This window comes from Callospermophilus lateralis, chromosome 19 (assembly GCF_048772815.1).
Source record: "Callospermophilus lateralis isolate mCalLat2 chromosome 19, mCalLat2.hap1, whole genome shotgun sequence".
Classification (NCBI taxonomy): domain Eukaryota; kingdom Metazoa; phylum Chordata; class Mammalia; order Rodentia; family Sciuridae; genus Callospermophilus; species Callospermophilus lateralis.
The window spans coordinates 29,311,126-29,330,878 of NC_135323.1; the positions used below are offsets into that span (position 1 = coordinate 29,311,126).

The following is a 19,753-nucleotide window of genomic DNA, read 5'->3' on the forward strand; positions in this document are numbered from 1 at the left end:
GGGTTCTCTCCTGTAGTACCATGAAGCTGGAAGCCAACTGGGCCATAGGCACATTGGAGGTCCTTAACCCAGAAAAAGATTCTGCTTCAGATGTGAAGATGATCTCCAAAGTCCAGCCACAGGAGATGCAGGCCAACTCCAGGTCCGGATTAGGGCTTGAGGCTGAGACCAAGCCTCCAAGGGCTGATCCAGGGCATGAAGCCCAGGCCAAGTTCTTGCGGGTGGAGCCCAGGACCAGATCATGACCTGAGGCAGAGGCTGACTGGTTGGACTTCAGGTAGCTACAGAACGGGAGTTTGAGGAGGTGCCGCCCATCTGGGCGGGAGGCCGGGCGAGTAAGGGGGTACATCTCCGGGGGCTTGAACTACCTCCTGAATGGCTATCACAGCTGGCTCCAAGATCTATCTCTCCTGGAGGTGCAAGCCAAGGGAAAAGGGGGTGTGATGAAAGGGGCAGGGCCTGGGTGAAAAGAGGTGAAGCCAGGTTTTGGGATTTGGATCTTAGGCCAGCTTTTCCTCGTCCCTCATCCATTTACTGAGAAAATATAGCCAGTTTGGGGACCAAGGCCTAGGACATGCGGGTCTAGGGGCTAGGTCAGTGAGGGTACCATGGGGGAAGAAGTCCATACAGCAAAGGAACCAAAGGGACCCATAACAGTTTCAGAGTTTGAGGATCCCATTGAGACTTGCTGGGGACAGGAACACAAAAAGAAGGGGGTAAACAAGAGAAAGTAGCCTACAGGTGGAAGCAGCTAGACTGGGACCAGGACCTGTGAATAGACAGAATCTGGCCCAAAGGATCTACCTGGAAGCTCAGGGCAGCACCAACTGAGTTGGGGAAGCAGTATTCGCGCTAAGGGCTAAGGGGTGTGACAAGCTCTTGGGGATGGAGCCAAGAAAAGGGAGTGGCGGCGAGCCGTCTGGGACGTTTTGCAAGCGGAGCTGGAGCGTCTTGAGCAGTGGAAGAGCCCCCGATTGTTCTGCCCCCTCAGGAATCTGAGACCTAAGTGCTCAAGAGAGTTCCCAGGGCCTCCCGGGTCTGGCCTGGTACTGGGACGGTGATAAAGGAAGAATGAGTGTGAGAGTCCTGTAGCCGAGGGGCCTGGCGGAGACGAGAGTGGGGTACCCCCTGATGACCTTAGTCCGCAGACCCGGCTGGAGTCGGTGAACTTGATCGATGCTGGTGGAGGGGCTGCGCTTGGCGCCCTGGGAGAGCAGCAAGAGCGTGGCCCGGCTTCTGCAGCGCTTCTGCTCATAGCTGGTCAAACTACAGCAGCGGAGGGTCAAGGTGGCACGACTCACTCGAAACTACCAGCTCGGGCCCAGGAGCTGAAGGAATACCGCTAATTACCAAGCAGGTGAGAGGAGCACGGAGCGCAGGGACTCCGCTGGGGTGCGTTTCCAGTCCACTTCCCACTCCCAGCCCCAAACCGTTAGTCCTTACTTCCCGACTTTCGTGGCTGGCCTCCCCTACGTGGATCCTGACACCCTTCACGGGCCCAAACATCCCAATTCGAGCCCTTTCCCTCCCTCTCGGCCGCTCGCATTTTACTTATTGATTTGCTTTCCTTGGTTTCACTCCCCTCGGGTATCCAAAGACCCACACCCCAGGTCTCAGGGCTACTCCGTACTGATCCCGCCTCTCGTTGGGGATCCAGGTATTCAGAGCCATTGCCTCTGGCCATCCCTGCTACCTGCCTGGACCCAGTCGGACCTCCCAAAGGGCCCAGCTGGGAGCCCGTAGGCGTGAGTGTGGAGTGAAGATGCAGAGAAGCCTGACTCTCCAGCGACTCCGGCCCGCCCCGCCTCCGCCAGGCGCTCACTCGTGACCCCACAGGGGATCCTTTTGCTTTGGTTCAACGCATTGGCGCTGCTGGTCGGCCTGGGCGCCCGGCTGGCAGTTCAGCAGGCCTCTGGCACCTTGTCGCCACTGCCACGGAGGCTGTGTCCGAGGCAGGCGGTGAAGTGGCACGTCTTCTGCTGTCGCCTTCCGTGCAACGCGACGTGCTTCAGGAGGGACTGGACCCGCAGCCCTACCATCCCAAAAGAAGCAACCTGCGCCTTCTGGCGGCCAAAGGCCTGGAGTGGCGCGTGGACAGCCTCGCGCGCCCGTGCCCGTGCGTGCTCACGCTGTGCACGAGCCCCTTCCCTACCCCGCAAGGTGGCGAGCCCCTTCCCTACCCCGCAAGGTGGCGACCGCCGGTGGCGCTCCCTCAACATCTGCTATTTGGCAACCACATTGCACAGGTGCAGAGCCAGCTGCTGGGGCACCTGCAGCGCCTTGTCTCACCGGCCTCTACGTCTTGTGCCAACTCTTCCTGACGCCCCAGCTGTGGTCACAGCTGGCTTATTTCTGCCAGGCCTGGGGCGTGGGCTGGTCCAGAGTTATATGGAACAATACCAGCTGGAGGCCGACACATGAGGCTTCTCTTCCCAGAGAAAAGCAGAGAAGCACTCAGTGTTGCTAGTTCCTCAAATCCCCAGCCAGCCCTTGCCTACCATTTCCAAGCTCCGCCCCTCTCAGAAGTTGGCTCTGGCCCCCTACCTTAAGGCGTGAAGGTCCCCCCCTTTCCCTTTTCTCAACTGGGCCATCTCCTAGTTCCCCCAAATGCCCTTTCCCACTTCAGACTTGAACCTCTGAAGATGGGGGAGCCCCTTTGCTCCCTATTACTCACTCCCTTCTCTTCCAAGAATGATGGATCCCTTCAGAGCCCTGTCCATCTTCCCATGATTCCTGGCTTCTCCCTTCTGTACCCATCAGATGGAAATGGCAGCATTGTGTGTGATGCCCAGGTCCCAGCAGGGGACACAGCCAACCAATCAATGTTCTTTCTCTTCCTCTTCCCCTTCTGAAGCTTCAGAAGTGGCCCAGGGTGCTCTTCCTCACTGGCCCCTCAGTCTTCTAGATTAGTGTCCTTTTCCTGCTTCTTATTCACCCCCATTTTCTTCCTCCCTGGACATTCCTGTCACTTAGCTCCTAAACACCAGTTTTTCTGCTCCTCCCCACTTTTTCTTCTGTTCCCTTCCCCATTACCAGAGAGAGAGGTTGTAAATAAAATATATTTATAATGATCCCCCACTTGGGATCCTGTTTACTTTTGGTGGTGTGCTTTCCTCAGCTTGCCACACTGGCTGGGTTTTGCTCCAAACTGGAATGATGTTGTTATTTCTCGAGGGTTCTTTCCTAAGGTCCCCAACTAACTAGAGGATCCAGCCAGAAACGGATGCAACCAAACCTGGCCTAGGGGCTGTCCCTCAACCTGGCATAGAGTTTTTCAGGTTCCAACCAGTCTACCTTCTAGGAGAACTGGAACCCCCACCTCCCTGTACTTCTGCACACTGTTCCTCTGGATTATGTATGCTATTTAGACTTTGAGAGTCTTCTATATAAATGCAAGTATTAACCACTGCATTTGTACAGTGCTGTACCTATACTAGATCCCACACCAAAGTCAAAAGAAGGAAACAGGCTTAGAAGGATCCAAGTGACTTCTTTGAAGTCCTTGTCAATAGCTGGACCTAGAACCAGGTGTGCCAAGGCCACAGCATTCCCAGAACCTCTGTGTGTTGGTATTAGCTTTGGACTTCTTGTTGGACAGTGGACAGTTGCTAGGGAAGTGTGGACCAGCTCGGGGTTTGCTGGGGATGGAATCCAAGATGTGGGCAGAGGAGGGCGCCAGTGGGTGGGAAAAGGTGGGCAAAGGGAACAGCTACTGTCACTATTCACAGCTCCAGCTCTGTGGCTACGCTGCTTTGCCTTGGCTGCCTCCTGCCTCTTCCTTGCCATTTCCACCACGGCCATATGGCAATAAAATGGACCTTTTGCCCACCCCTTGTGTGTGTTTCACTTCTTCTTAGTGGGGAGGGATGTAACATATTATCTTCCCCCCTTCCCCAGCAGCCTGTATTAGAGAGGATCTCTAAGCCCCGTGGCAATGGGGCTAATGACTTCCTGGTGTGTGTGGGGGGAGCTGGGGAGGGCTGCTGGCCATTGTGCGCCCCCACCTCCACCAAGCGGAGGAAAGAAGCGGTTGCTCAGAACCCAGGCGGGCTGCGACGCGGCGCCCGGACTAAGCCGGGGCTTCGCTTTCCCCTAGACCTGGAAGTCGGCTGCTACCCAAATTCTGTGGGATCGTCTCCCAAGTTCATCTTGGCATCCAGGAACGGCCTCTCTCAACACCAGGATCCAAGCGCCTAACTCCCATCCCTCGACTCGTTTTCCAGCCGTGCTCGCTTTCCCCATTTCTGGGTGGGCAACGCGTGGTTGGGGGAGGAGGTGGAAGGAGCCTGGGTACCGCCCCCACTCCCCCGGGAGGGAGCGGAGCTCCAGAGCGGCGGAGACTGCGATCCCGAAAAGTAACACACGGGGGCGCCAGGACGAGTGCGGACGCGGGCGAGGCATCGCAAGGTGGTTTCCGTCCGTGTGAGTGTGTCCATGGGCGTCTTTGTGTGTCTGCGTTTCTGTACCTATGTATACAAGTCAGGGGGTGTCTGGGTGGATGCATTCGGAACAACATACCTGGTGTACCCCCAGAAACAGGTACCCCAGGTGGCTTCTTGATGTAGACAATGCTTGATATGTTACTATGTATGTGTAGACGGGGAGGCAGGCGACTTGTGTATATTGTCGCGTGTGTACGGTGCAGACTGTAAGTCCCTGAAAATGCGTCTTCGATTTTTGAAGTCACATTTCTTGAGGGTTTTGATTCCCTTCTTGCCACTCTGTAAGAGGAATGAGGGCTCTCAATTGCTCTGGACAAACCCTCAGCATTAAGTCTGAGTGACTGTGCTAAGCTAGGTGTGACATTGTGTTTGTTAAGTGGGTGTGTCTCAGAATTTTAGTGTAACTCTATATGACAGTGTGTTGTGTGTGTGACAGGTGGACTTTGGAGGGGGCTGGATCATGAATATGGACGTGCACAATTTCTTTTCTCTTGTTAGTTTGTGGATGCCACCTTGGTGATGTTTGTGTATGTGTGTTAGTGTGTGTGTGTGTGTGTGTGTGTCCTTTTCTCATTCTCTCTAGGAGTTGTCTCTCTTTGTGTCTCTCCCCATCTCTGTCTCTTTCTCTTTTTCCTTTTCTTGGTGACTCATCTCTGCGGCGTTGCCTCCCCCGGTTTGCAGGGTCTCCCCTCCCCCATTCAGAAGTGGGTGGGGGTCTGAGGCAATGAGACCCTGGGATTAAAAATCATCCCCTTCCCATTGCTCATCATTCCAGACCCTCCAGTGGCCCCCAGCCCCTTCCCTGGACTTCCCACCCCTGGAGTGACTAGGGAGTAGGGCAATAATGTATGTATTCTAAATGGGGCCATTATCAGGGGTCTTCAGCACCTCCTTTCACTTCAAAGTGGAGACCCCTGCCCTCTCATAAATGCCCCCTCTCTGCCTGTCCCCCCATATGGCTGACGCAATGAAAGGCTGCAGAGGTGAGTCACCGGTTGGGGGAGGGGGAGGGGAAGAAGGGGATGATGAACTGCGGGGCCCTGAGCCCCTGCCCTTTCTTTCTCTCCCAGATTTTTCAGGGAAAAGACTCAATGCTCTGCCCCAACCCCCTGGTTTTCCAAACCTTCAGCTTTGGATCACTACTTTGCTGAACCCTATCTTCTCCTTCTACCCTCCTGGGGAGTATGACAGAATCAGAAACAAAGATAAAGAGAGATGGATTCATACAAACCACTCAGAGCAAACACCAGACATCCATCCCCATCTCAGCTCTGCCCTTTCTAGCTTTCTCTCCATTTCTCTTTCTTTCCTGCCATCTTCTCCTCTCCCTGATCCCAGGAACCTGTCCCTAATCCATATCTCTTCCAGAAGCTCCTAGAGGGAGCTCATTCCAGGGAGGTGAAGATGTGTGAATAAGGTGAGCCAGGTAGGAAACCTGGGGGAGAGAGGCAGACCCACAGTCCATAGACCCAACCATCAAGATTCAGATAATGGAATCACCAAGCCTATTGCCTTTGGTGCCCTGAGTTTCCACCTTGTCTCCTCCATACCTTACCCCATGATGGCTGAGACTCTGGGATACTGATATCTGAGAGAGTTCCTGTTGAGAGCCCTGGGAGTAAGTGGAGGCATGGAGGGGTGTGGGGTTGGGTAAAATGGAGGAGTGGGGAATGCTCTGAAAACCAGGGACAAGGACCCACAACTTGGGGACAACAGATAAGTAACTTGGATTCTGAAGCTTTTTGGCATAGAGATCTAGAAAAAAATAGGGAGAGGGGCAAGAAAGAACAAGGCACATGGAAGTCCACATAATCACCAGCATATACCAGTAGGCATGAAAGAACCCAGATAAATGCACAAAGACACACATACATATATACACATTCTGGGGCACCACCAAGCCAGGCATACCTTTCAGACACCAACAGGTACCCAGAATTGGGTGCAAAGATTCAAAGTTGCCCGGGTGGACAGACATCCCAAAGAAATCAGAACCTACGCACATACCTGGAAACAGGCAGAAACAGTCACATGCCTTGGAAGAGAAGAGCCCCTATTTAAATGGAAAACAGTGCCATGACCATCCACTCTCAATCTGATGCAACACACAATTTGTTTCCTCATGCTCTTTCTTTTTCTTCCCCACTATGGGTCTTTCTAATTTCTGTACACATATACAGAAAGAAGCTGAGAGGCATATCAGGAGCCTTGACACATATGTATACACATACACACACACACACACATAGGTGCCATGTACACACATATACAAACCCAGGGGTTTACAGAATGTGTCTAGGTGTTTGTCTCCCCTCTTCTTGCATTTAAATTCTTATTCCCGTCAGTCAGCCCTCTTGCCCCCCCCTCCCAGATATCTGACACATCTCTCTGATTCATTCAAGGTGACGTGACCCCCTTCCCCATCCCACTACTGCCTGTAATGCAACAGTCTGAGAAGATGAAGGCAAGGGATCTGAGGGGAATCCAGAGGGCCAGGGGAGGCCCTGGAGAGTTGTGGGAGGGGGTATGTGAAGCACTGCCAAGAGGGTCTCTTGATCCCTTTTCCTTCCTTCCTTTGGGTTCTCCAGTCACCTTGGTTCTCAGTAGTTTGTTTTTTGTTTTTTTTCCTCTTCTCCTTCAGCCTGCTTCTTCCACCTGCTCCAGGTTCCTTCCTTCTTTCCCTCTCCCTGCCCCCATCTCTTTTCTCTCTCCACTCCTCCCCACCTCTTTCCCCGCAGAGCTGATGGGCTCTCTTCTGGGAAAGTCGAGCCACTGATGGAAGCGAGAAGCCTCTGCTGGCTATAGAGGGAAAGCACGTGAGTGTGCAAGTGTGCGAATGTGTGTGTTGGGGGGACATAGAATGAAGGTCAGTACTAGGAACAGATGAGGAGGGGGGCTCGGACTGCTCCGAAAGAGGCTATGAGCCCCCACAGACAGCTCGGATCCTGTTTTCCAGAGTCTCGGGATGCCTTGCGTGTGCCCACGAACACCCCTGTGTCCGCAGTTCTTGTGTGTCTGGTGTGTGTCATTGTCACTCCCCCCTTTCCCTGCCCACGCCCCCGCACTGCTCCTCTCTGCCTGCACCGCAGCCCCCTCCAGTCTCCCTCCCTCTCCTTCATTCCTGCAGTGGCTGCTCCCCTGGCCACCTTTCCCTCTCCCCAATCCCCTCCCCATTTCCGTCCTCCCCCCACCCCCGCCCACGCCTGGTCTCCCTTCACCGGACCCAGCTTGCTGATGGATTCTCTCTGCGCAATCCGTGCGTCATCGCCCCCCACTCCCGGAACCTCTAACTATCCAAGCCCCCAGCCCCAACCCCTCTGGCAGGAGATACGGTTCAAGGGTCTGGTGGCAGAGAGGGTCTAACTCTGACGTTGCAGCCCCCCACCCCCATTGCGTTCAAACCTTCCCTTTAAGTGGTGGAGAGAGAAGGAGTTGAGTCACCCCCCTACCTGCGCAACCCCCTCCCCACCTGGTCTGGTCTCGCCCTCCAAACGTCCTTGGGTAGGGGGAGCCGAGGGAGGGAAAGAAGCTGGAGGAGGGTGGGAAGTGGACTGAGAAGAGGCACAGCGGGAGGCGGGGGGGGCTTGACAAGCACAGTAGTCAGCCGGACAGAAGGACAGACACACCTTTTTCTCCAGACAAGAGCCGGTCGTGAACAGACACGACTCAGAGGCACACATCCTCAGTCTTTCCCTTTTCTCTTCTGACTCGACTCGGACCCTTTCCAATGTGTACAAAAACCGCAAGATCCACCCATCTGCGGGGGACCTGAGCCAGCACCCCGCACCGCAGATCCGTGGACAGCGCCCGCAGGAGAGCAGATCCGCCCCTCTTCTCAGGTTCACGCCGTCCTTGGGCGTGTTCCCCAAGGACCGTGAGGTCGAGGGGTAGGGAGTCCAGACCCCTTCGTAGCTTTCAAATCCTTATTCTCCCCTTCCCCAGTATTAATCTCCTACTGATGCCCAGTCAGACGCTGGGGGTGCCCCCTTCCTATTCAGCTCAGCAACGCAAGCTTGGCAGCTGCAAGCTGTTTTGTAACCCACCCTCCCGCCTTCTAGCGCCTCTGCATCCACCCTTCCATTCATTCTCCCATTCATTCATTCATCCTTTTCTCCTCGTCCCTCCTTCATTCATTCATAGCCCCTTGCCCCGCCCTTCTCAGCATTCATTCATTCATTCATTCATTCATTCATTTCCCGGAGCTTGGCTAGCGCACGCCCCTCCAGCTGAGGACCTCAGTGCGCAGGCGCAGGCCGGGAGAGTCACGCACTCTCCAATCGCTGGGCGTCCTCCCTCCACCAGGCGCCCGCCCGCTTCCCCATGAATGAACATTGACGTCAATGGGGCGGGGCGCACCCACGTGACCCCGCGCGCTCCCCTTTATAAGGCGGCGGAGGCGCGGGCGCTGTCCAGCGTGCTGAAGCCCTAGAGAGCGAGCAGTCCGGAGCTGTGCCGATCCTGCTGAGCCCAGCCCACTGGACGTCAGACCTCGACCGTCGCTCAAAGCCCAGCCACCACTCGAAGCCAAGGCGGACGGGTCCCGATCTTCCCTTGTCCCTACCCTGCCCCGACCCTCCTCTCCACCTCCCTCATCGTGACACCGGCTGGTAAATACTCCGCTGTCCGCCCCCCAAACCCTTAGCAACCGTGGGTGTGAGGGAGGATTCTCTCTCCTCCCGGATGGGGGTGTAGAAAACACAGCGGGGAGCCCTTGGTAAGGGTCCCTGGTAAATGGGGGAGTCGCAGCTTTTCTCTTGCTGCTGAAGTCGCCCACGCACCATCCGGGGAGTCCTGTGGGGAGGGAGCAGAGATTTTTCCCCCTTATCCTTGCTGCTTAGTACGTGGGCGCTGGCAGTGAGATGGCTCAGGGAAGGGGGCGAGGAGTACTGGGAGAGAGGGTTGCAGGCATCCTTTTCCCATTTTCACGACTTCAGAGATCAGCACATCTTCCTCCTTTGCTTCTTAACGTCCCTCTTCTGGGTAAGGTTAGGGGAATGAGGGAAGCCCCGGATTTCCTGCTTAAAGGTGGGGGAAGGGAACGTAGAACTAGAGAGCGGGGAATTCTTACAGAAATCCCCTCTTTATTTGGTTTCTTCTATTTTTCAGTCTCCGGCAGCCCCTTGGTCATGAAATCCCTCAGGTTGCCGGCTTCCGCCCTCTTCTGCTTCCTTCTACTGATCAAGGGGTTAGGAGCAGCGCCCCCGGGGCGCCCCGAGGCGCAGCCTCCTCCCCTCAGCTCTGACCATAAAGAGCCAGTAGCTGGGGTCGCAACGCCCGGGCAAAAGGATGACAGCGCCCCAGACGTCCGAGCCGCTCGAAATTCTGAGCCGCAGGACGAGGGAGAGCTTTTCCAGGGCGTGGATCCCCGGGCGCTGGCCGCGGTGCTGCTGCAGGCACTGGACCGCCCGGCGTCGTCCCCGGCGTCGGGTGGCTCCCAGCAGGGGCCAGCTGAAGACACAGCAGAAGCTCTGCTCACCGAGACCGTGCGCAGCCAGACCCACAGCCTACCGGCCCCAGAGAGCCAGGCACCCGCGGTCCCGCCTCGCCCTCAGACGCAGGAGAACGGTCTGGAAGCGGGAGACCCCTCTGAGGAGCTCGAGGCGCTAGCGTCACTGCTCCAAGAACTTCGAGATTTCAGTCCGAGCAGTGCCAAGCGCCAGCAAGAGACGGCGGCAGCAGAGACCGAAACCCGCACGCACACGCTGACCCGAGTCAATCTGGAGAGCCCTGGGCCAGAGCGCGTCTGGCGCGCTTCCTGGGGAGAATTCCAGGCCCGCGTCCCAGAGCGCGCGCCTCTGCCGCCCCCAGCTCCTTCGCAATTCCAGGCGCGTATGCCTGAGAACGGGCCCCTTCCCGAAGCCCACCAGTTCGGGGAAGGAGTGTCCTCCCCCAAAACACACCTGGGAGAGGCTTTGGCACCCTTATCCAAGGCGTACCAAGGCCTGGGCGCCCCCTTCCCCAAGGCGCGCCGGCCGGAGAGCTCACTCTTGGGCGGCTCCGAGGCGGGGGAGCGCCTACTACAGCAAGGGCTGGCGCAGGTAGAGGCCGGGCGGCGGCAGGCAGAAGCTACAAGGCAGGCCGCGGCGCAGGAAGAGCGGCTGGCCGACCTCGCCTCGGACCTGCTGCTCCAGTATTTGCTGCAGGGCGGGGCACGGCAGCGCGGCCTGGGGGGTCGGGGGCTGCAGGAGACGCAGGAGCAGCGAGAGAGCGAGAGGGAGGAGGCGGAGCAGGAGAGACGCGGTGGGGAGGAGAGGGTGGGGGAAGAGGATGAGGAGGCGGCGGAGGCGGAGGCCGAGGCGGAGGAGGCAGAGAGGGCGCGGCAGAACGCGCTACTGTTTGCCGAGGAGGAGGACGGGGAAGCCGGAGCAGAGGACAAGCGTTCCCAGGAGGAGACACCAGGCCACCGGCGGAAGGAGGCTGAGGGGGCAGAGGAGGGCGGGGAGGAGGAGGACGACGACGAGGAGATGGACCCGCAGACGATCGATAGCCTCATTGAGCTGTCCACTAAACTCCACCTGCCAGCCGACGATGTGGTCAGCATCATCGAGGAGGTGGAGGAGAAGCGGAAGCGGAAGAAGAACGCCCCTCCAGAGCCAGTGCCGCCCCCCCGGGCCGCCCCCGCCCCCGCCCCCACCCACGTCCGCTCCCCGCAGCCCCCGCCTCCCGCCCCCGCCCCCGCTCGGGACGAGCTGCCGGACTGGAACGAAGTGCTCCCGCCCTGGGATCGGGAGGAGGACGAGGTGTTTCCCCCTGGGCCCTACCACCCTTTTCCCAACTACATTCGGCCGCGGACACTGCAGCCGCCTGCGGCCTCGCGCCGCCGCCACTATCACCACGCCCTGCCGCCTTCGCGCCACTATCCAGACCAGGAGGCCCAGGCGCAGCGCGCGCAGGAGGCGGCGGAGGCAGAGGAGCGCCGGCTGCAGGAGCAGGAGGAGCTGGAGAATTACATCGAGCACGTGCTGCTCCGGCGCCCGTGACCCGCCCCGGCCCCGCCCCCGCGCGTCCCCGCCGCGCGCGCCGCCACTCCCCCTCCGTGTCGCTCCTCTGCCCTCTCGGTGTTTGCATGCGCCCCGGCCCCGCCCCTCGGTCGCCTCCTGGCCCCGCCCCCGCCCGCGGGCCGCCGTGTCTCCGGGCTGTTCCGGGACCTGCCAGACCTCTCCTCCGGACCGAAGCCCGAACTCCCAAAACTCTCGGGTTACCCGGGGCCCGCCCAGGTGGGCGCGTGGTTTGTGCGAGTTCCCTCCCCTCGGCGGGGCCCTGTCCCTAACGAGTCTCTCTAGGGACGTCCCCGTCCGAAACCGGAAAAAGCAGTTCCAATTAATTGTGTGAAAACGTGTCCGTCTCTCGCCCTTTGGGCGTCCCTAGAGCCTGTCCGCTCTCTCCAAATCGCTCTGAATTTACCTCTCCTTTCCTCTCACTGTTGTAAATACCCCCCACGGAGGAAATAGTTTTGCTAAGAAATAAAAGTGACTATTTTATTAGGACTTTGTTCTCCATTATTCACCCGTCCCCTTGGGCCTGTGAGGTCCTTCCCAAGGGGCGGTGAGGGAAGCGCCGGCTACGAAACCCATCACTTTCTGCTATCCCTAGATCAAAGCGAGGGTCGAGTGGGAGAACAGGTGAAATCATATTTGGAGGGTAAATGTTTCCCGCTTCAAGCTTGGGGATAGGGCAGGTTAAAGTCATCAAGTATGAAGCCACAAGCTTCCAGTCCAAGACACCACAGCAGCCACTGTGGGTACCTGGGAAACTCTCCGTGGTCCTGGGTGGTACCCCACCTCTCCCTTAACTGCCCCATGAATTCCCTGGTCCTATTTACTTCACAGGAAATGTGGGGGAAAAGGGTTGGCAGCGCAGAGACACCCTGCTGTTAGCTGTTTCTCAATCCTTCCTAAGCACAGATATCCTTGAACTCCTGATTCCTTGCCAAATGAAACTAAACCGGGAAAACGAAATCTTTCATAAGAAAATTGTAGCTGAGTGGACATTTGTCCCTAGGAGTTGCTTCTGCCTGAGTGGAGACAGTGGTCAGGCGCTGAGCACCCAAAACTGTTTGCGCAAGGCTGTCAGATGAAGCATGGAATTCCTAGCTAAATTTCAATTCCAGATAAACAATGAGCATGTTTTTAGAACAACTGTGTCCCCAATGACTGCGTGGGTTACATTTCTAAATATGTGCTGACTGTCTGACATTAGAACTTAGTTGGGTATCCTGTATTTTTTCTTAAGTCTGGCAACACCCATTCTGAAAAAGGCTAACAGGTAGTGTACTCTTGGTCTTCCAATGAATGCAGCAGCCCTGCCTTTCCTCACAGAGCACAGGCAAACCAAGTCCAGAAACACTTTTTCCTTTTATTTCAGAAGAAAGGAAATAAAGGTGGACACTTGCCCACCCCTCCCCCTTAGCTCTTGCCTCACCCAGAACAGAATGGAGGAGGCACAGGGCCAGTGTCCCAGAAAGCTTGCCCTTCCCCCAGCCCTTCCTTCCCTCAAAGTGGCAAGGTTAGAAAAAGATTAACTAAGTAGTTCCTGCCCTGGGCTGGACAGGGGCCCCACTAAAGCCAAGGAGGAAGTGGGGGCAGGTGAGGGAAAAGGCCCCCTCCCAGGCAGAGAAGCTGCCCTGGCTGGCTAGGGGGAGGGTGGAGGTAGGTTTTGGGGCAGAGGGGAGAGAAGAGCCCTGAAAACCTTTTCCCTTTAACCTGACATATTTATATATTTACAGTGGTAAGTGGGGGAGGATTTCTGGGTGACATTGGTTCTTCAAAGGCAGGGAATAACAGCCAAATAGCACCCCATCTTGGTCACATTTTCCTGCCTCCTAGCTCCGAAAGCCTTCAGTGGGAAAGGGAGGGTGGAGGAAGGGAATGTTTGAAGGGCCGGAGCCCACGGCTCCCTCCAAAGAAGGTGAGGCGGCAGAGGAGGGGCAACTGGGTCCCACCAAGAGAAGGGCTCTGAGGGACACGGGAGAAGAGCCACCATGCCCTGCCTCTCCACCAGCTCCCCTAGCTCCACGGGGCCCGGCCGGCAGGGGCTATGCCAGACCCATCTCCTCCAGCACACTGCGTGGCGACTCATCCTCCTGAGGCAGAGACAGACAGGGTGACGCAGACACCAGGAGAGCAGGGTGGGTAAGACAACCGGCAACCACAAGGAAGGTGGCAGAGTTGGGGAGCACAGAGAGACACGGGGAGGGGGAGAGAAACCATCATGAGCCCAAGGCTGGGGTGGCTGTGAGCACTCAGGGTGCTCACTAGCCTCCCAGCACCACCCCAGCACCCACAGTGGCATGGAGGGGACCAGGCTGGGCCCATCACCACCCAGAAAACCCACAGCCAGGAGCTGGGTGAGCAGGAAGCTTGGCTTCAGGGAACCAGGGACCAGAGCTGGAAACGTGCTTTCCTGGGGCTGGGTATAGAGAGTAGGGTCCTATTTTGGGGGGTTGGGGGAGGTAGTAAAAGGTTGTCACCAAGTCCCTGAGGGAAGGTAAACTAGACTGCAGAGAGATGAGTCACTAGGGTCTCAGCAGAGCACTAGTAATCAGGGTAGGGGTGCACCAGGGCCTGTGTGTATGGTGTGTGTGTGAGAGAGACACAGACACACACAGACACACACTGGACCATGACGTGGTGAGCTCAGTTTTACCCTTTTTCCTTGTGTAGGGATGAACCCCCCTCTGCCCCTTTTCTCCCCCTCCTCAGAGCCAGCTCAGGTCGGCTTGCTCGTCACTGCAGATTCCGGTGACTCATCTCCCTGCACCAAAGCTCAGCAGTGGCACAGCAGAGAGGGGGCAGGCAGCAATGGGGTGAGGGCGGGGGTGCTGGATAGCAGGGAACCAACATCCAGGCACCCTCCACCCCAGCCCCAATCCCCATGGGCGTCTGCTCCTGAGAAGCAAAGGCTTCTGAATGTGTGTGTTTCAAAAAACCAGGGAAGAGAAGACTGATCTCTGGGTGCCCCTCTCCAATTCTGAGAAACCCTTGACAGCAAGAGAAGCACTAGGTGGGGAAAGAGCTTGCAACGAGGGGACAATTGGCATAGATGTGTGATGGGCCCTTCCGCCTCCCCCCGCATGGGGTCAGGGCTTGAAGGAAAGCTGGACAGATGGGCGTGATGGAGGCCAGACACCACAGGGAAGGGGGCCCCCTTGGTGGCGGGCAGGGTGTCCAGGGAAGGAAGGGTCCCTTCTGCTGTGATGCTCTTCCTCCTCCTCACTGTCCCTGGCCCGTACCTCCTGCAGCAGGTCTGCCTGCTCAATAGCCTTCAGCACACTCTTCTTAGAGGTGTCCTGGACGTCCCCTCCCATCAAAAACTCATCCAGGATGAAGTAGGCCTTCTCAAAGTTGAAGATGATGTCCAGTTCGCACACCTGGGAGGGGGAGGAGAAGGCAGAGTGGCCCATCAAGGTGCACCCAGTCCCTATTTCCCCATGACCACTCCCCTCATGGTGGGTTCTTGCTCTGGGTCTCAGTTCTTCCACCCTGAGCCTCAGGACTTGGGTTTTGCTTCTTCTTCCCTTCTTCTTGACTCTTGCCCTCCAACCAGGAAATACGAACTGCCTTTGTCTATCCTTGTCCGTGGTTCCTGTTGCACTGCCTCTAATATCTGTGACACTGTTCCCACCAGAGGCTGTGTGAGCCTCCCTCTGTGGCACAGTGGACAGAGACACTGGCCCATGGGGTAGAAGACTTGAGTCCCAAGCAGGGCTCTGTCAAGACCCAGCTAGCTGTATGTATCATGGAGTGTCTCAGCCTCAGTTTTCTCATCTGAAAATGGGGATATCGACACCTCTTTATAGGATAGAATGAGGAGCGAACAAGAGAACCCCAAAGGGCTTTGTGGAGTGAGATACAGAATTGTCTGGCACAAGACTCAGGCTCCCCCCACAGATAAGTGACTTGGATCTCTGGGGGTGGGGCCCTGGGCATTACTATTTTTAAAACTCTCTACAGGATTCCAATACAAAGCCAAGGTCAGAACCACTGAGGAAATGTGAACTTGTTTCTGTCCTAGCACAAGAAGTCTGAGCTGAGGAGATTAAGTGCCAGATTCTGTCCCTTCCCCACCCCACCTTAGCCCTGGGCTTATTAAGGGGCACAGCTAATAGGCTTAAAGCTTAAAAAGGGAGATTAATTACTGTTCTCATTGCTCCAACTGCATCTCTCCCCTGAGACTGGAAGAGTAGAGATGACTTAGATGGACCTTGGAGTTGAGGAGAAAGGGGGATTTCTGAGTATAGAACCGGGGTGAGAGGGGAGACTTACGCTGCCGAAGTATTTGTCCAGGAGCTCCACATACCGGTGGATCAGCTCCAGCGTAATGAGCTCATTGTCTTGGCCCTCAATGGCGCAGCAGAAATAGAGGCTGGCATATCTGTGGAGGGGACACAAGAGACAGCTTGGAACTGGCTTTGGAACCCAGGTATTCTGAGCTTAAATCTCCCATCAGTCCAAGATCTGCGCCCCAGCTGGACACAGGCAAGTGGCCCTTGGGTACACGGAGTAACTGCCTCTCAGAAATAAGTAAGGATGCGTGCTCTTTCTTTCTTGACCTCTGATCTGCTCAGTTTTGACTCAGCAAAAGCCCAAGCCAACTAACTGACCTGCTCAGAGAAGGAACTGGAAAGGGTGTGTGGGGGTGTGCGCACCTATATGCTGGGAAAAGTGGGGCAAGGCCTCCAAATGGTGAGAGACAGTAAGGGACACGTACAGTGGACAAGATAGAGCCTATAGGGACAGAAGTATGTGTGTGGCAAGTGCCAGGCTTGAGCAACACTAAGCAGGGAACAAGAATTTCTTCACGGGGAGTTTGGAAAGTACAGGAGGCTGGTGTTCATTGCTGTCCTGGGCTCGTGGTTCTCCCTGACCTAGGAGGCACCTATTTCTCTGCCACTTCAATTCTTTGACAAACTTCAATCCAGCAGGATGCAGGCGGGTCTGAAAGCAGGTGGGGAGTCACCTCTTATAGACAACTTTGAGGTCCCTCCACTCCAGGAAGCTGCACATCTTGGGTTTTCGAGCCAGAACAACCTGCATAAGCTCCCGAACCATCTTCTTCCGTTCCTTATCTGACGTGGCCAGGTACCATTTTTGCAGCCGCAGCTTTCCCTGACGGCTGAACAGCAGCATGAATCGCATCTGAAGGACATGGACAGAGCGGAGGGTCCGAGATTTTGTTCTGAACCTCTTTCCTCCATACACACAGGCCCAAATTCAGCCCCTCGCTTCTCTAATTACGGCTGCCTGCTACTTTCTTAAAAAAATCTATCTGCTGGTTGTCAACTCTAGGTGTTCCCACCAGCAGGTGACTTTCCTTCTGGCAGAAGCTATTGCTTTGGTGTGTCTGTCATTTGGGTTCAAGTTCTGATTCTAGTCTATGGCCTTCAGTAACTTGATTTATGTCTCTGGATCTCAGTTTCCCTGTTTGTAAGATGAAGATGATCAAACAACTTCCCTTTCAGAGCTGTTAGAAGGATTAAATGAGTTGATATATGTAACAGTGCCTAGCTCATAGGAGGCATTATAATATGTTAGGTATTATTTTTATTCCCTGAAGTCCGTTTCCTAACCCTGCTTTCTAAAGGAAGTAAAATGCCTAACACAGTGACAAGCGGTACATAGTTAATGCAAAGAGATATCAGTTCCCTTCCATCCTCCTGTATCCACCATGCTGAAGTGGGGTACTTGTCTCAAGCTACCTCAGTTTTCCACCCCATCCTGTTCATAAGCCCTTGTTGATGTCCCTAAGTGTCTTCCATGGACACTCGTATGCTCAGGGGTATCCTTCTCCGGATGTATACATGTGTCCAACACTGGACTTGGTGTCAGGATGATCAAACTCCATCCTCCAATCATCTGATCCCTAGCTCTTCTCTTCCTTTTAGGGTGTCTCCCACTAAGACCCACACTTCCCCAGACATCAGATGACCAATCTCCCTTTCAGTCCCTTGCTTAGGACAGGGTCATACAGGATGGCTTCCTTAGGGAATGTCTGTGGAACAAAGAGCAAGCTGGGTGAAGTGGGATGGAGTGCAGAGCCCTCAATACCTCGTGCACCCCAGCTTCCCAATTTCAGGTGTCCCTTCCTGGACTCATTTGCTCCCAGCAACTACCTTCTCCGTGGACATGAGCAGAGCTGGAATCCCCGGGTGTGTACAACAGTACTAGTTTAGTAGGTTAAAAAATCAGGATTTGGATAACTGTGTTTTTTTTTTGGGGGGGGGGGGTGGGATGGGGAAGGGGGAGAACCGAGGGGCCCCACGAAGCTCCCGTGCAGCCAAAACAGGGGGTGGGGAGCCAGCAGGAAGACGGAAGGCCTGGGTTCCGGAAAGAGAACAGAATGGGGGGCGGAGAACCAGAGGCACTGGAGCCGGGGATCCCCAAACCTGGGTCCCCAGCGCCAACCCTCCAGCCCACTCGCCTCCCCACCCCAGCCCAGCCTGGGCGCGCATGGCCGGGAACCGAGGCGGGACGTACACGCCGGGACCCGGAAACAACGCCCTCCCACAGCCCGCTTTCCCGCGGGTCCCATCCTGTCTGGGCCTCAGGGGGAGAGCGTTCAGGTGACCCGCGACCCCCGCTCGCTCCCTCCGCGAACAGACCCCTCGCCCCTCGCCTTCGGGTGCTTCCCTGCGGCCGGGATCGGGGCTCCCTGGACCGAACTCCGAGCCCTGAGAGCTTCTGCCGGCTTGGGACGGTGCCGCCGCCCCTAGATTGTCCCCTCTCGTCGCACAAACGCGCCCCCTCCCCGCCCCTCTCCCGAGTGCCATTTCCAGCTCTTCCTCCCCAGGCCGGGTCGCCCACCCGCTCAGAGAAGTGGGTCCTCGGAGGACCAGAGGGAGGAAAGAGCGGTTCCCAACGAGGGCGGCCCCCAAGGACCCCCGCAGGTGCAGCCCACGCCCCTCGGTTCCCCCCTCCCCTCCCTCTTCGCACAGCCTACCATCCTGCAGCCTCCGGCTCGGCGCGTCCCTCTTCGGCCACCGTAGGTGCCAGCTCCACTCCCTTTCTATCCTTTCTCTTCCTTCCCTCCCTCCCTCTCCGCCAAAGCCCCGCCCCGTCCCGCCCCAACGCGGAGACCCATCTCACGGCGCACTGCGCAGGCGCCAACGCTGCGGGGCGCGCGGGCGGGGCTGGAGGCGGAGAAGCGGAAGCCATGGTAACCAGGTCCTTGACTTCAGCTTTGAGAAGCTCAGTCGTCATGGTAACAAGGCTATCTTGTGGGTGGGTTGGAGGATGGGGGAAGAGGACAATGAGGTCCTCGAGCTTTGGAGCCTTGGGGGAAAAAGGCGGGAAAAGGGGTGAGAGATGTCTTTGGGGTTTTTGAGGAAGCAGGGAGAGCTAATGGGAGGGAGGCAGGCAGTTAAGAGGGAATTAGATGAGGAGAGGAGAAATTATATGGAAAAGAGGAAGACAAAGGGGTAGTGAGGGGCATGAGGAAAGTATGGAGCTCAAGTATGTATTGAGAATCTACTAGAACAATAGTCTATTAAAGATAAATATATAGGAAGCCAGAGGAGTGAGAAAAGAAAAGGGAAGGGCTGGTATAAAAGGGATGTAAGGAAAAGGGGGAGAGAAAAAGAATCTTAAAAGGATAGCATGGGTCAAAACTAAACAAGTAAGTGTAAAGATGAAGATAATGTAAATTGTCATGTAAGCCTTCAGTGGTGTGTGTGTGTGTGTGTGTGTGTGTGTGTGTGTAGTAAAGTGAAGGAGTATGGATTTAAGAGAAAACTTATATTTTGTTAGGTTGAAAAATTAATAACTATAGTCCCCATTATTCTCAGGGGGTTGCATTTCAAGACCCCAGTGGATTACTGAAACCTTAGACAATTCCAGACCTTATATAAAGTATGTTTTTTTCCTACACATACATACATACCTACCTATGATAAAGTTCAGTTTACAAATTAGGCACAGTAAACGATTAATAATAATAACAGAAAGGGGAACAGCTGGGTATGGTGGCATACTCCTGTAATCCCAGCAATCCTGGAGGCTGAGGCAGGAGTATCCCAGATTTGAGGTCAGCCTCAGCAACTTGGTGAGACCCTAAGTAACTTAGCAAGACTCTGTCTCAAAAAAATAAAAAGGACTGGGGATGTAGCTCAGTGGTAAAGCACCCCTTATACAAAAAGGGGGGGCAATTATAACAATATACTGTAATAAAATTGCCACTATGCTTATGCTTTGGAGCAGTTATTCAAATAAGATATAGGTTACTTGAACCCAAGCTTTGCAGTACTGCCACAGTCTATCAGCTATTAAGTGGCTGATGGGTGGGTAGCTTGTTCAGTGTGAATACACTGGACAAAG

General features: G+C 55.7%; 3 protein-coding genes across 3 annotated transcripts; 2 read left to right on the forward strand and 1 right to left on the reverse strand.

Moving 5' to 3' along the window:
• The first annotated feature begins 20 nt into the window (after window positions 1-20).
• Nat16 (N-acetyltransferase 16 (putative)) lies at window positions 21-2,421 on the forward strand. Its single transcript, XM_077105993.1, is given in 8 exon segments — window positions 21-221; window positions 282-445; window positions 1,151-1,183; window positions 1,185-1,345; window positions 1,823-1,933; window positions 1,936-2,274; window positions 2,277-2,354; window positions 2,357-2,421. Coding segments are annotated over 8 exon segments (1,152 nt in total).
• A 7,147-nt stretch (window positions 2,422-9,568) lies between these two features.
• Vgf (VGF nerve growth factor inducible) lies at window positions 9,569-11,422 on the forward strand. Its single transcript, XM_077105934.1, has one exon. It carries the CDS (start codon window positions 9,569-9,571, stop codon window positions 11,420-11,422), a length of 1,854 nt encoding a protein of 617 aa, XP_076962049.1.
• A 1,355-nt stretch (window positions 11,423-12,777) lies between these two features.
• On the reverse strand, window positions 12,778-18,471 carry Ap1s1 (adaptor related protein complex 1 subunit sigma 1). The gene is made up of 5 exons (XM_077106030.1): window positions 18,381-18,471; window positions 16,401-16,579; window positions 15,707-15,815; window positions 14,674-14,811; window positions 12,778-13,524 (listed from the first exon to the last, which is right to left on the reverse strand). Exons 1-5 carry the CDS (start codon window positions 18,381-18,383, stop codon window positions 13,477-13,479), a joined length of 477 nt encoding a protein of 158 aa, XP_076962145.1. The 5' UTR covers window positions 18,384-18,471; the 3' UTR covers window positions 12,778-13,476.
• Window positions 18,472-19,753: the final 1,282 nt, after the last annotated feature.

Excerpts from the sequence above, each read along its gene's own strand:
- Vgf (XM_077105934.1), top strand. The coding sequence starts at position 9,569 with ATGAAATCCCTCAGGTTGCCGGCTTCCGCCCTCTTCTGCTTCCTTCTA.
- Ap1s1 (XM_077106030.1), bottom strand. Across the intron at positions 14,812-15,706 it reads TGGACAAATACTTCGGCAGC|GTGTGCGAACTGGACATCAT; the intron begins GTAAGTCTCCCC and ends TCCCCCTCCCAG. Across the intron at positions 13,525-14,673 it reads AGGCAGACCTGCTGCAGGAG|GAGGATGAGTCGCCACGCAG; the intron begins GTACGGGCCAGG and ends TCTCTGCCTCAG.